This window comes from Diabrotica undecimpunctata, chromosome 5 (genome assembly GCF_040954645.1).
Source record: "Diabrotica undecimpunctata isolate CICGRU chromosome 5, icDiaUnde3, whole genome shotgun sequence".
NCBI lineage: Eukaryota > Metazoa > Arthropoda > Insecta > Coleoptera > Chrysomelidae > Diabrotica > Diabrotica undecimpunctata.
Genome location: NC_092807.1, coordinates 123,789,699 through 123,803,912, shown reverse-complemented (window position 1 = coordinate 123,803,912; position 14,214 = coordinate 123,789,699). Strand labels below are relative to the sequence as shown.

The following is a 14,214-nucleotide window of genomic DNA, read 5'->3' as shown; positions in this document are numbered from 1 at the left end:
CAAGTGGAGGCTGTAATAAAAATAACTTGGGTATCCGAAAGAGCGCTAAGCACTATGGGGTACCAAAAGCCGCTAAGCAAATTACGTCAATTAATTGGAATGGAACAAATAAACTTTAAACCAGATTTTCATAAATCACAAATTTTCATAAATAAGATGGAAACTCAATTAGAAACTTATTTGCTTAAATGTTCGTCAATGTTCTATAGTCTTATACCCAAATGAACTAGAAGTGTTTAGCCTTCGAATACGCTGTTAGAAATGAAAAAAAAAATACCAGAAAAATGGGAACTGACAAAATTGGCATCAGAGTGTTGGTTTACAAATTTCATGCGACGACACCCACGGCTATCAGTAAGAAAATCAGAAGCAACTAGCTTAGCACCTATGACTGGTTTTAACAGAACAAATGTGGGGATATTCCAGAACAAATTGGAAGATGTGCTTACTCGCTATTCCTTTATACCGGCTCAAATTTATAACTTAGATGAGGCAGGTAGCAACATAAAATTGTTCTCATTATATTAAATACTCAATTTTTTCAGACGGGCGTGACTACTGCCCAGTGTGTTCAAAAGGTAATAGGCAAAAGAGGTGAGCATCAAATAGTAAAAGTTACATCCAGGAACAGAGGGGAACTCATGACCCATGTTGGTATTATTTGTGCAAATGGGAATGCTTTACCACCAGTTTTAATTTTTTCGCGGCGAAGATTTGATGCTGCCAGAATGATGAAGTCAGTTCCTGATGACGGACCCTTAGGTTTAGTGTATCTCAGCGGTTGAATGACACGTGAAAACTTTATTCAAGTTTTGGAACACTTTGTGAAAAATGTTAGATGCTCCCTAGAAAATGGGGTTTTGCTTGTAATGGACAACCATGAGTCGCATATATCCTTGGAGGCCGTAGAGTTTTGTAAAGCCAACGATATCGTAATTCTTACGCTTCCCCCGCATACCTCAAATAAACTTTAACCTTTGGATCGAACTGTTTTCGGTCCATTTAAAACTTTTTTAATCAGGCAGCAGATTCATGGATGCTTTCTCATCCATTTCGATCTACAGAAATTGTTCCATTTGATAAAAATATATTTTCTGAAGAGAATTTTCTACATTCATCTGTCACAGATCGTCCTATACCTGACAATATGACTTCTGCATCTACAAGTTCGGTTCAAGATCAGGAAATTTCAGATCCGCAAACACCACCTAAAAATAACTCATTACAAGACACAAATAAGTTTATATCTCCAGAACTTATTTAGCCCTATCCAAAAGAGCCTGCTAGAAAAATTTCTAATAGAGGTAGGAAAAGAGGCCGATGTATGATTGCAACCAACACACTGGAGAAAAATCTACTTGAGAAAACTTTGAAGGGAAAAATATAGTCGCTAAGAACTTAACGACTATAAGAAATAAGTTAAGAAGAAAATCCTACAGAAGGAATCATCGGACTCCGAGAATGATGAAGTAGAGTACAACGATAATTCGTCAGATGATAGTTTTGAATTAGCAGAAGAAAGGCTAGATACAGAAATTTCTAAGGGCGATTACATTGTTACCAAAGTTTTGGAAAAACGTCAGGATAAAACAGATTGTGAGGTCAGATTCTTAAAGAAAAATATGCTATCAAATAGATTCAGTTTCACTTGTGAGCCTACAGCTATAGTGAGTGTTACTGACATTGTAGTAGTTCTACCCCCGCCAATTAATATTAATATAGATTTGTCATAGTACAATTTACTTTAATTTAGTATTATATCGATTTTCTAAGCGTTTCCGAATATACAATGTTTTAGTTTTTCTTAAAAATAAAGGTTGTTTTAGAGAAATGCACAGTCCATGATCTCCTTTACGGTTGGCCATAGTCTCCTGGGGGTAAGGAAACTCTGGACAGAAGCACCTCTGCGAGTTATACTCTCCTATAACGCCTGTAATCATTTTAACACAATGAAAAACTGCCTATACGTTAGTTAATATGTATTGTATTTGGTAAAATATAATATGCGCTTAAATTAATTTTCTAATTTTCTAAACAAGAACGTCAGCTACCTCAGTAAGTTTCTGAAAATCATTGTTTTTGGAATTATTGTTTAAAATTTTTGAAAAATATCTTTTCTAGTGTCACCTTTAACATTTTGACAAGCTAATCTAATTTATTTTATTAAGGCTATCCTTTCTACCAAGGACAACTTTGATGATTCTAGTTGAGTAATAGTTGTTTGAAGCAAACTAAAATTTTATTTAATTAATGAAACTTGGTGCTGAAGAACGTTGTTTTTAAAAATTTGTTTAGCATCTAGCAGAGATTGGGAAGTTCCATCCGTTAAAGCATCAATTATATTTTTTAAATCTACGCAATAGTCTGAATGAAAAAAGGGGCTTCTAACCATGTTCCTCATCGTGTTAGAATGGGTTATGGTGGAAGTTAAATATTTGGAAGCATTTCTTTATAAAGTTGAATTCTTATAGGAGATTTGGGAAATACTTTTAATGCTTGAAACCAGGGAGTTTACAAAAGGAAACTTTTTCCTAATTTCCTCCACAACTCTATTCATTCCATGTGCTAAACAAGTAACGGGTATTGAGTTGGTATGTATTTTTAAATTTTGTTCTGCCTTGACCTTATAAGGTGCAGCATAAGATAAAAAAGCATAATATTTATGGCTAGGAACATCTGCAGAAAGAAAAAATTTTGATATTTCTTCTTGTACAAAACATGATATTATTGCAGAGTTGGTTTATTCTAATTGCTTGTATATAATATCTTCCTGGCGAATCAGTGGTTTCGTTACACACACTTAGAAGTAATTGTCACTAATATTAGTTTTTATATTATCTATTATTGACGAGTACAACGAGTTGACATGGTTTCTCTTTAGAGTCCTTTCACTTGGAATTTTCAATTTACAATATTTTTTTTTTAAAGAAATTAAGTTTTCATTGGATAATTTTGAAAACAGTATATTTGAAGAGATTAATGTACGTCACAAGTTTTCATTAAAAGTATCTTGTCCGTTTCCTTTTTTCAACCTTGATCGAAAAGCCTTAGAAACCGAAGCTTGATTTTTTTCCAGATTTAGTTTTGTCTTTTTGGACTAAATGTGACGCAGTTCTGACATGTTGACCTATCTGAAATTTCTTTTAGCATGCAACCTACATGCAAAATAGATTTTTTAATATAATAACCATACGTCGGCTTAAGATGCAAATGGCTTAACTCCACTTTTAGCTCAAATTAACATTTTAGGTTGGTTGGGTTCATAAAAATTAACCGCGTCGACTTAAATACGCCTAACAACCGAAATGTCAAAAATGCCGCGACAAAATACCAGTCGAAACTCGCCTATCTCCGGCTTGATTTTCAACAATACGCAGTTGGCCTAACTCCCAGTGTGTAATGGTAATAACAGGTGAAACGTTGTTGTTCTTAATTTTATGTGCATAAAACAATATCTGAGGTAAGTATCAATAATTTTTTAATGCTTTAATTACCTTTGACGTTCAAATTATCTAGAGAATATAAATTTAGTATTTAATTTTTGTGCGTTCTTGGGTAAATCTGATGTTAAAATATCGTGTTGGAGTTAGGCAATTTTCATTTTATATTTACTTAGTTTGGATAGGAGATAGGCCATTATAGTTTCGATGATAAACCACATAGGTACCTACCTTTAATATTTTTTTCCCTATAATAACATTCTGAATTTTTGCTTAGCTAGGTACATAAAAGTATACTTTCTAATTAACGCTGTATATTTCAGAATGAATCCGCAATCCCGTGCGATGAAAATGCTTTTATTGGCTAAGCAAAACATCCAGGAAAAGCCCAACAGACAAAGCGATGCCGAAAGCGATGTAACAAGAGATTTGTTAACATTTTGTGATACTTTTGATCAAGATAAGGATTTATCTACACTCTTAACTGATAGTACTAATCTAGCAAGCTCCTCAGCATCTAATCACCACTTATTAGCTGACAACAATTTAATTACTGATGATGATTTACTCACCCTAGCTGAAGAAAAAGTTGCTAACCTGAATTTTATCTCCTCAAATTTTCCTGAAGATGAAATCAACATTGAACCAGAAGATCGTCAGAATTTCGTTCCAGAATCAATTCATGGTGAAGAAGTGCCAACCTCCATTTTGGAAGAAGAAGTTATTGAAGCTTCTTCTAGTCGTTCAGATAAATCTTATGAACCCAGTGAAAATGAAACAAGTTCAAGTGAAAATGAAAATGAAGTACTAGAAGAGCTACAAAATAACACTCCAATGCAAACCCCTTCACGGACACGCAGAAAGAGACGTCATGTAGATCAAAAGGAATGGAAGAAAAATAAAAATAAGATTTTGAGACAAGAAGGAAAGGAATATTTTGGAAAACAAAAACAAGAAGAAAAATGGAATTATGATATTAAAAAAAAAGCAAAAGCTATAGGACCGAGATGCAAATGCAGTGGTAAATCAGTAATGAATAATTGGGAAATCGGTAATGAAGTGCAATGAGATAACAGAAGATCAAAGAACAGAAATTTTTACAAGATTTTGGAATTTTTTGTGGAACGAAAAACAATTGTTTCTAAGGACGCTGGTTGAAAAGAAAAGTACTTCAAGAGCTAGGGATCGAAAAAAAGAGAACGAGTCAAGAAGGGAATTTTCCTATATATATTTTCTTCAAACAACATCCAAGATAAGAGTGTGCAAAACAATGTTTTGCAATACTCTTTCAGTTGCACCAAGAACTGTTGCACATTGGTTGATTGAAAAAAATAAATCACAACACACTGCAAATGATTTGGTGGATGATGACCTTAATGATACGCGTGATAATAATTCCTCCCAAATAGTTATTCCTAGAAAAGCGAAAATCGACAAACAAAAAGAAAATTTGTGCAATTTCTTTACAGTTCTTCCAAAACTAGAGTCACATTATTGTCGAAAGAGCACAAAGAAATTATACCTTGAAAGATCTTGGCAAACAAAAATGGAATTATACCGGTTTTATAAGAATGACTGGTGTACAAAAAACGATTCACAACCGCTATCTATTGCAGCATTTAATAACAGTTTCGACGATTTTAATTTAGCACTTTTTTCACCTAAAAAGGACGAATGTGATACGTGTGTGGGTTACAAGACTGGTAATATTGACGAAGCTACCTATCAAGAACATCAGAAGAAAAAGGAGGAGGCACGAAAGGAAAAAGAGGTTGACAAAACAAAAGAAGATGTAAAAGTTTTTTCAATGGATTTGCAATCAGTTCTACTGAGTCCAAAATCTAATGTCAGCGCTCTATATTATAAAACAAAATTAATAGTCCATAATTTTACAATTATGGACATTAAATCCTTGGATGGATATTGTTTCCTCTGGCATGAGGGTCATGCTGGACTAACTGCCAACACATTTGCTACCATCATTTACAAGTTTTTAGAGACTAATATTATACTCCAAAAAAACTCTACTAGTAAAGTCATTTTGTACAGTGATGGTTGTACTGGACAAAACAGAAATGCAATTCTTGCCAATGCACTTTTCAACTTTGCACAAAAGCATGGGATTACAATTGAGCAAAAATTTTTAGAAAAAGGGTATACGCAAATGGAGTGCGATTCAATGCACTCCACAATCGAGCGAAAACTAAAAAATCGAGTCATAAATGTCCCAGCAGACTATGTCAATATTTGTCAAACTGCTCGTATAAATCCGAAACCCTACGTGGTGGAGTACTTGGATCATACATATTTCAAAAACTTTCAAGAAGTTCAATACATTAGTTCCATCCGTCCTGGTAGATCGTCAGGTGATCCTACTGTAACAAACATTAGAGCACTTCAGTATAATGAACACGGAATTCTCTTTAAAATCATGCATACAGAAGAATGGATGCCTTTGCCTTACAGAATCACGAAAAAAGATAAAAAAATCTGGAATTTAGAAGAGTTGCCGTTAATGTATCCGACTCCAATACCAATTAAATCGGAAAAATTTCAACACTTAATGGACCTTAAATCGTCAATTCCTAAGGACTTTCATTTTTTTTATGATAACTTACCACATTTGTAAAATGCCTCTTTCTTTTTGTCTTTTGTCTTGTGTTGCCGTCTTTAAATTTTTTTTATACTTAAGTTGCACAATTAATTAGATTATTGCCTATCTCCTGATGCCAACCCATGCTCAGGGAACGCATATTACCTAACTCCCAATTTTTCAAGAATAAAGCCTATTTTTGACAAGAGCAAGTATTTTCTATGTTGTAGCATTAAACAAAATAAAATATTTTGGAAACTTACCTTGTTTTATTATATTTTCTAATTCTGACAAGTTTTTGCATCTCCTGAATAATTTAAATTTTTGGAGTTAGGCCATTTGCATCTTAAGCCGACGCATAGTAGAGTAATAGATTTTTTAATATAATAACCACAGTTAGAACCGATTTCTTTGTAATCTTAAACTAAAGGCATCATTTAGGTAACTGCTGATATTTCAGCAATAGTTAAAATATTTATTTTAACTATTGCTAATAAAATTTAATTACAGTCAAGAACAGATTCTGAAAGTTTTGTAGGCCGTTGGTCAAGGTATGCTAATGAAAACAGCTAGCAAAACGTTTGGTGTTCCTCGACGTACCTTGATATACAAATTTAAAGGGAAGTCTAATAGAAAAATGGGACCAACAACTTTTCTTACAACCAGAGAGGAAAGTGAGCTTGGAAGATGGATTTTTTATTGTGGAAATTCTGGTTTTCTCATTACGAAAGATATACTGTTGGATAGCGTCCAGATTCTCGTTATATATCTGAAAAGGTCAACTACTTTTTCCAATGGTAGACCCGGCCGACACTGGTATGAAAATTTCCTAAGAAGGCATCCGCAAGTTGCTGCAAGAGTTTCACAGAATTTAGCACCTGGTAGAGCTTCGGAAGACAACATAAGGTCGTGGTTCTGTGAAGTTAGGCAACATCTGAATGAGGTCGATTGCCTTAGAATATTGGATTATTCTCAAAGAATATTCAACTACGACGAAACAGCCTTTTTTCTTTCTCCCAAAGGATCTAAAGTTCTTGTGAGAAGAGACGACAAAACAGTGTATAACTTTATAAACTGTGACGAGAAAGAATGTATTACAACATTATTTATTGGAAATGCATCTGGAAAACTGGCTCCTTCAATGGTTGTGATGAATTTTCAAATATTTCCGAAAAATATTATACAATATGTGCTTAACAATTGGTCATTTGGAAAGACAGAAAGTGGTGGGATGACCTTAGAAAGTTTTTACGAATACATAACAAATGTCTTTTAACCATGGTTGATTAATAATAAAATTCCACTTCCTGTTGTTTTATACGTCGATGGGTATTCATCATTTATTAAAATGCTTTTAAACCAAATCTGTGAAGAGAATAAAATAATACGTGTTGCTCATATAATACAACTTATGGATATTTCTTTTTGTCATCCCTTGAAAAATCAATGGCAAAAAAATGATTGGCGAATGGAAAATAATGGAGAACGATTAAAACGTGGAATTTTGCTCCATTGTTGTATAAAACCCTTGACCCTATAAATACTGAAAAAATATTACCAAAATGATTTAAGGCTTGTGTTTTATATCCATTTTATTCTAATGCTATAAAATATTCTGAAATAATTAAAAAACCTTGTACAAATGTCGCAAGCCGGCGCCAAAATATTGATGAACTTAGATCGCACCTCACCTTTTTTGAAAGAAGATTGCCTGCAGAAAAGTTGTATTTGTTTAAAGCAACTTCTACATCTTGGAATGGAAATATCGAGGATACAAGTTTGTACAAGTACTGGAAAACTTTGGTAAATTATGCAAATTCCGATGCCAATAATATTCTTCGGAAAAGTTTTGGTGCCTCAGAGTTAAATTATATCCACAATGAAGACCAGTATATATGGCTAGATGAAGTTCTTGCCAACAGTACAAGCCTGGAATTAGAAGTCGGTGCAGATGGTCAGGTATGAACATTAATAAATTTAGAAGATGTGCTTCCTGGCGATACTAAAGATGATACTGTTAATGACAAAGTATTAGCAGAAAATGACTTATTAATCGAAAATAATGAAGGAATTGTATCCAAAGAAACAAATGAATCGATTTTAGCGCAAAACTGTATTTCTGCTGTAGACGAAATTAAATTACAAAATCAGACTAATCTAAAATCATTAGAATTAATAACAAATAATACTATAATATAACGATAATAACAATATTATCGCAATTAATTATATTTAATTTGCTTATTAGCAAGTTCTTACCTAAGTACTTTAAGCATTTTCGTATTGTAGCGTTTTTAAATAAAACGAGCGGTTCGAATTTATATACATATATTTATTTATAAGTTTACAGTTCGGTACTCTCTTATCAACTTCCTCACTCCTAACAACGTTACATATATATATAATAAAGTTACTTTTCGAGAACATTCTGGCGTTGTCCCACCTCTAATTGTCTCCCGTCCGAAGGACGGGCGCTATTGAAATGCCGATTCTTACGTTTTCTAGATTCGTCCTTCTAAGAATTATGACGTATCTGAGATGGGCTATTTCGTTACAGTATGCTAAACTTCCTATAATATAGTGTCAATTACTGGGACATGAGATGTCTATTATAAGGACAGTTAAAAACTGTTGGTGTCGATTACTGGTACAAATGGTATTATTCTTATTATTTTATTTTTCGTTTTAAAGTATGAAATTTTACACCATTTTAGATCATACCAATTAAAAATACAATAAGAGAAGCTCATGAGGAGTTTAATAGATTATAATTAAAACAATATTGATATATTGAAATCTTAATTTCAAACTTTACCTTAACGTGTCTATTACTGGGACATTTACATTATTGATCTAGAAACAAAGCGCGTTTTTGGTCTGAACAAAACAACAAATACCTATAAGTGAAAATTCGGGACGTTTGTTATAAGATGCTTCTATATTAATTTTATTAAACGGTGAAGGTGAAAAAAAAAAGAAGTAGATTAAAATATTTGGTACATATGTCTCAACATATAACTAAGATACAAGCACAAAAGACAAGTTCTCTGACAGATTTTAATTAAATAAAATAAAAAATAAACAAGAAATAGTATTGGTAGACTATCTGATGGAACAATGGGTAAGGGTAAAGATCGTGATAGTAAAATAATTGGATATTATGCAGAAGATGTAGTCAACGGTAATGGTACTAGTTGGGAATATTTATATAAACAACACTCACTGAGGATCCTAAATGGATTTTTTGAACATAAATATATAAACAAAAGAGATATACATAGGAACTGACAAAACGAAAAACGAAAAAACCATTACTTACTGACTATGTTGTTAGGAGAAGCTACAAAAAATGCATGAAAGATTAAAAAATAAAATTCAAGAAGCATGAATCAGAAGCCCTTGGAGTAAATAAAAAATAGACAAACTTTTGGTGGACAGGGAAATTATTACAGAAAAAAAAAGATCTCGTTCTCTGTATTTCTCTCAGTTAGTTAACTGTACAAGTCGATAAAGACCGAAGAACTTATAGCCAGTATAAATAAATAGTGCAAAAAGAAAATAAAAAGAAAACCAAACATAAGAAAGCAGATGTGCTAGAATAAATCTATGCTATACAATAGTGACTAATTGATCGGAGATAGTAACTAATTGATCGGAGATTATATTACAGTAGAGTCCTGTTATTCCCTGTCTATGAAATAATAATAATTAATTTCGTTTACCGGTATTGGATTCTCTAGTAGATTACAGTTTTATTTGACACCTATTACTATTTTACGGAAGCTCCCAAGAATCTGCCACTGTCCGGAGGCATAACCATAGCCGCACGTCCAAGAATCAATTACATACATGAGCCCCTTCGAAAATACGGAGGTGATACGGTTGGTAAGTCAAGAGTGACGTTTACACTGCGTGTAGTGCACCTGCTTATTCTTTATTTGAGAAAATTAACGATGTTACTAAGAAAAATTCACAGAGAAGTCATTTTTTCAATAGGATTATTCCAAGTTGTCCAAAATGTTTTTTATTTAGGTACTTTGATATTAGTATATTTTTTAGTTGATAAATCTTACCTATGTTTCAAATTTTTGTCCACTGCTTACAAAATTCAGTTTGAATTTTGTAGTTTACTAATGTTTGGGAAAGTATTTAGCATTTATTTAAATATTTTGTTTTAATATTTTTATTACCGCATTATAATATGATCTTTTTTAATTATATATTCTAATTACTTATTTACTTTAAAAGGTTACAGTATATTCTTTTAAAATCTTATTTTCAAACTAGCTGCACATATCAAAATCTGTTTTCAAATTAAAAGAAATACACTTGTTGTTAATTGCCTCGAAAGCACAAAAAACGATTTAAAATATCAAACTTCATTGAACCATTAATTTGAGTGACCGAATTTCAAAAGGGCGATGTACACGCCATACAATAGCTTTGATTTATGACGATGCATTTGTCTTACTAACCCTGACCTACCTAAGAAGATTTGTCAGAGGGTTTTTGTCCATATCGATGGAACGCAGAGATCGAAACAAGACATTGGAGTGTGCACATCTCCAGTTTTCTGACGCTTTTACCCTGTCAATTAACACATTTCAATAAACGGTAAGTGATTTCTTTGTATAGATAACATTAATGAGTTACGCTAGATTTTTGGGGAAAAAGAAAAAAACTAGAAGACAATTCCCCTCCCCCTCTATCTTTTGTCCTTCGTAAGGATGTAGTGGCATCATGTAATTTGTTTGATTATTTCTGTCCAATTATCTCTCTCCTGTGCGTGTTGTTTTGCTTCGGAGAATGAGTAACCAGTCATGTCCTTTATTTGGATCGACCATCGTACTGGAGATCTTCCTCTAGATCTTTTACCAGCTACGTTATCTTCAACTATCATTCGCTCCATGCCTTCTCTTCTTCTATTTATATGTCCAAAACATCTCAGTATATTTTGGTTGATTGTTGTGATGAGCCTAGTTTTTATGTTAAGTTCTGCTAGAATTGAGTTATTTGTGCGATGGGCGGTGGTATGCGCCACATTCTACGGTAGACCCACATTTCAAATGTCATGATACGCTTTGAATCGGCTTTTTTATTGTCCAAGTTTCTGAAGCATAGGTGGCGATAGGAAATATCAATGCTCGAAACAAGTAGTAATTTTGTGTTTTTTGTGATGTCAGTGTTGTTCCAAATTCTTGTGAGTTTGGTTGTTGCCGATCTGGCCATTGTGATATGTCGACGGATCTGGTCTTCGCATCCTCCACTGTTAGTAATAACGGAGCCTAAGTAATCAAATTCCCTGACCACTTCGTAACCTGCCATGTTTCTTATCTCTGCTTGGTTGTTTCTCATTCTATCGATGATCATCACTTTGGTTTTCTGCATATTTATTTTCAAACCATATTCCATACTCACCGTGCCTAGCCTATTCATAATTTGTTGCAGTTCTTCTGGTAATGACACCAATGTAACAGTGTCTTCAGCATAACGTGGGTTTTTGATTTTTCCTCCTCCTATCCTTGCTCCATCTTGCCATTACTTAAAAACTTGACGCATAATATGTTCACTATATATATTGAATAGAATAGGGGATATTATGCATCCCGATCGATCTCCAGATTTTAATTTGAAGTTTTCGAAACCACATTATTAGGCTGTTACATTAGCATAATTATTTATAGTCAGCAAATCATAAATATATTTCTATGTTTAACTCTCGAGATTTTTCGATAATTTCACGAATATTAAGAATATGTTCTCTTGTTCCTCTACCTGGGACGAATCCGCATTGTTATTGGGGAAATTGTGGTCAGAGAATTGATTTTAGTCTTTCATTGATGATGGTTAGAAGTACTTTTCTCGCGTGTGATATCAATGCTACTGTACAGTAATTACTGCAATCTGTCGGTGAACCTTTTTTATATATGGGAATAAACGTGAGTTTACCTCAGCGATTTGGCCACTTTCCGGTATTCCAGATCTCATTTCAAATTCTAAGCATTACTTCCGTCCCTAATTCTCCCGTTTCTTTGAGTGTTTCAGCTGTTATTTCATCTTGTCCTACTGCTTTTCTAAATTTTAGCTTTTTAATTGCCGCCTCAATTTCTGATTTCAATATTTGAGGTTCTTTTCATAACTTCTTTTCCTATATTATTGTCTGGGTCGTTGTAAGAAAATAGTATTTCGCAATATTGTTTCCACACTTCTGCAATACCGTCTGGGTTTGTTATGGTATTTTCACTATTATCCTTGATGATCTGTGTCTGCAATTTGAATTATCTCGCTAGATATTTGACTTTTGAGAAAAGAAACGAACCTCATGTATATTAAAATACAAATTGAAGACCTACGAAAAACTCAAGGCCCAGCACAATGTTTTAATTGCTAGGGCAAACACCATACATAAAATGCCTGTTACAATGAATCAAGATGTGTAAAGTGTGGTAAAAACCAGCTGACAAAATAATGCACAGTCCCACAAGAGCAAGAGGCAAAATGTGCCAACTGTCAAGGGCAACATCCAGCCAGTTTTAGAGGATGCCTAAGAGTACCTGCATGGGGTAAACCTATAGTACAAGCAGCACCAACCAACAATAGTGTGCAACATCCAACAAGAACAAGGCAGTCATATGCTCAAGCAACAAAACCTGCAACAGAAAAAGCCATCCTATTTTCCAAAGAACAAAGGTAAGAAAAGGTACGAAAAGGTAAGGTACGAAAAAACTTGAATACTTGATACTTGAAGATAAGCTAATGAAATCCAGGCGGTACAAGAACAAATGAAAATGTTTTGGACGAATTAATCAACCGGCATGAAATGGACGTCGTAGCAATACATGAAACCAAATTGACGAACAACATAAACATACAGTTTTCTGGCTATGGCATCTACAGGAATAATCATAGACTAAATTCAGGAGGTACAAAAGGAATTCCATAGACCAGAATACTAATCCTGCAACTACACACTACAAAAGCAACTACAATTAAAGTACAAATGAGGCAAGAAGAAATCACAATCAGCTCTATACACACATAAAAGAGCCGTCCATAACAGGATACCTAAATGCGAGATCCCCAAACTGGAACGAAGGAGATACGAATAGAAAGAAAAGATTACTGAACAACTATCTAGCAAAGGATAGACACAATGGTAATACAACCCATTTAACCTACACATTTCCCAGGAAATCCTCAACCAGATATAGTAGTAGCTAAAAATCTAGGACTACAGACCGAGATCAGAACATTAAACGAAAGATCACAAGACCACAACCCCATATTACTAAAAATGAGAACATGGGAAGAAAACAACACAACAACAAGCAAAATAAAAAAAAACAAGGTGGTCAAATTACAAAAAACTTGTGAGTATTGGAATCAGCAACGTCCTAGTGATAAACAATCCACAACAAATAGAAGAAAGAGTCCTAGAATGAAAAAACCTTGTACAAAAGGCACTCAGGAATAGCACTCCTAGAAAAGAAATAGACATACACATGGGAAGGTGTAGAGACATAAATCAGGAAATAAATGACATAATAAGGGAAAAGAGCGGAGCAAAAAAGAGAGCTAGAAGGACAAGAAACCAGAGGACAAAAACAGTGTAAATCGGCTAAACAGAGAAGTGAAAACGGCACTAGCAGAACATATAAGCCAACAGTGAGATAACCACGTTCAAGAAGTGGAGTAAAGGACAATAATTATTATTTCCATCTCAATATTATTCCGAAAACGATGTTTTCGGAAGATATATAATAAAAAATTGATTCATTGTCAAGTGTGTAAGAATTGATGCCACATTGAATGTGCAGATGTAAATCCTCGACAGAAACAATTTGTATGTGAATTGTGCAAGTAATGTTTTTATTCTCAAAAATACATATTTGTAAAATTTTTTATCGTTTATAGTGTCCATTGGTTTAATAAAATAATTTGGTATATAGGTACTTATTTTATGCAAAATGAAACGAGCCTTACATGAGCGCATATATGCCCATGATGCAACCTTAACAGGATTTTGGTAAATTATGAATGCATTTTTATCATCACTTCTTCTGGCAAAATTTGAAACATTTACATATTATACAAATAACAAGATGTTATGTAATCATATTTAGCCTGCTAAGTAAATAATTAAAATTCTTATGCAGCTATTTTCTTAAGGGGTCCATCATA

General features: G+C 33.5%; 1 protein-coding gene across 1 annotated transcript; it reads left to right on the top strand.

Annotated features, from left to right (window-relative positions):
- The first annotated feature begins 3,226 nt into the window (after positions 1–3,226).
- LOC140442462 (uncharacterized) lies at positions 3,227–4,508 on the top strand. The gene is made up of 2 exons (XM_072533532.1): positions 3,227–3,460; positions 3,764–4,508. The coding sequence occupies exons 1-2, from the start codon at positions 3,438–3,440 to the stop codon at positions 4,506–4,508; spliced, it is 768 nt and encodes a 255-aa protein (XP_072389633.1). The 5' UTR covers positions 3,227–3,437.
- Positions 4,509–14,214: the final 9,706 nt, after the last annotated feature.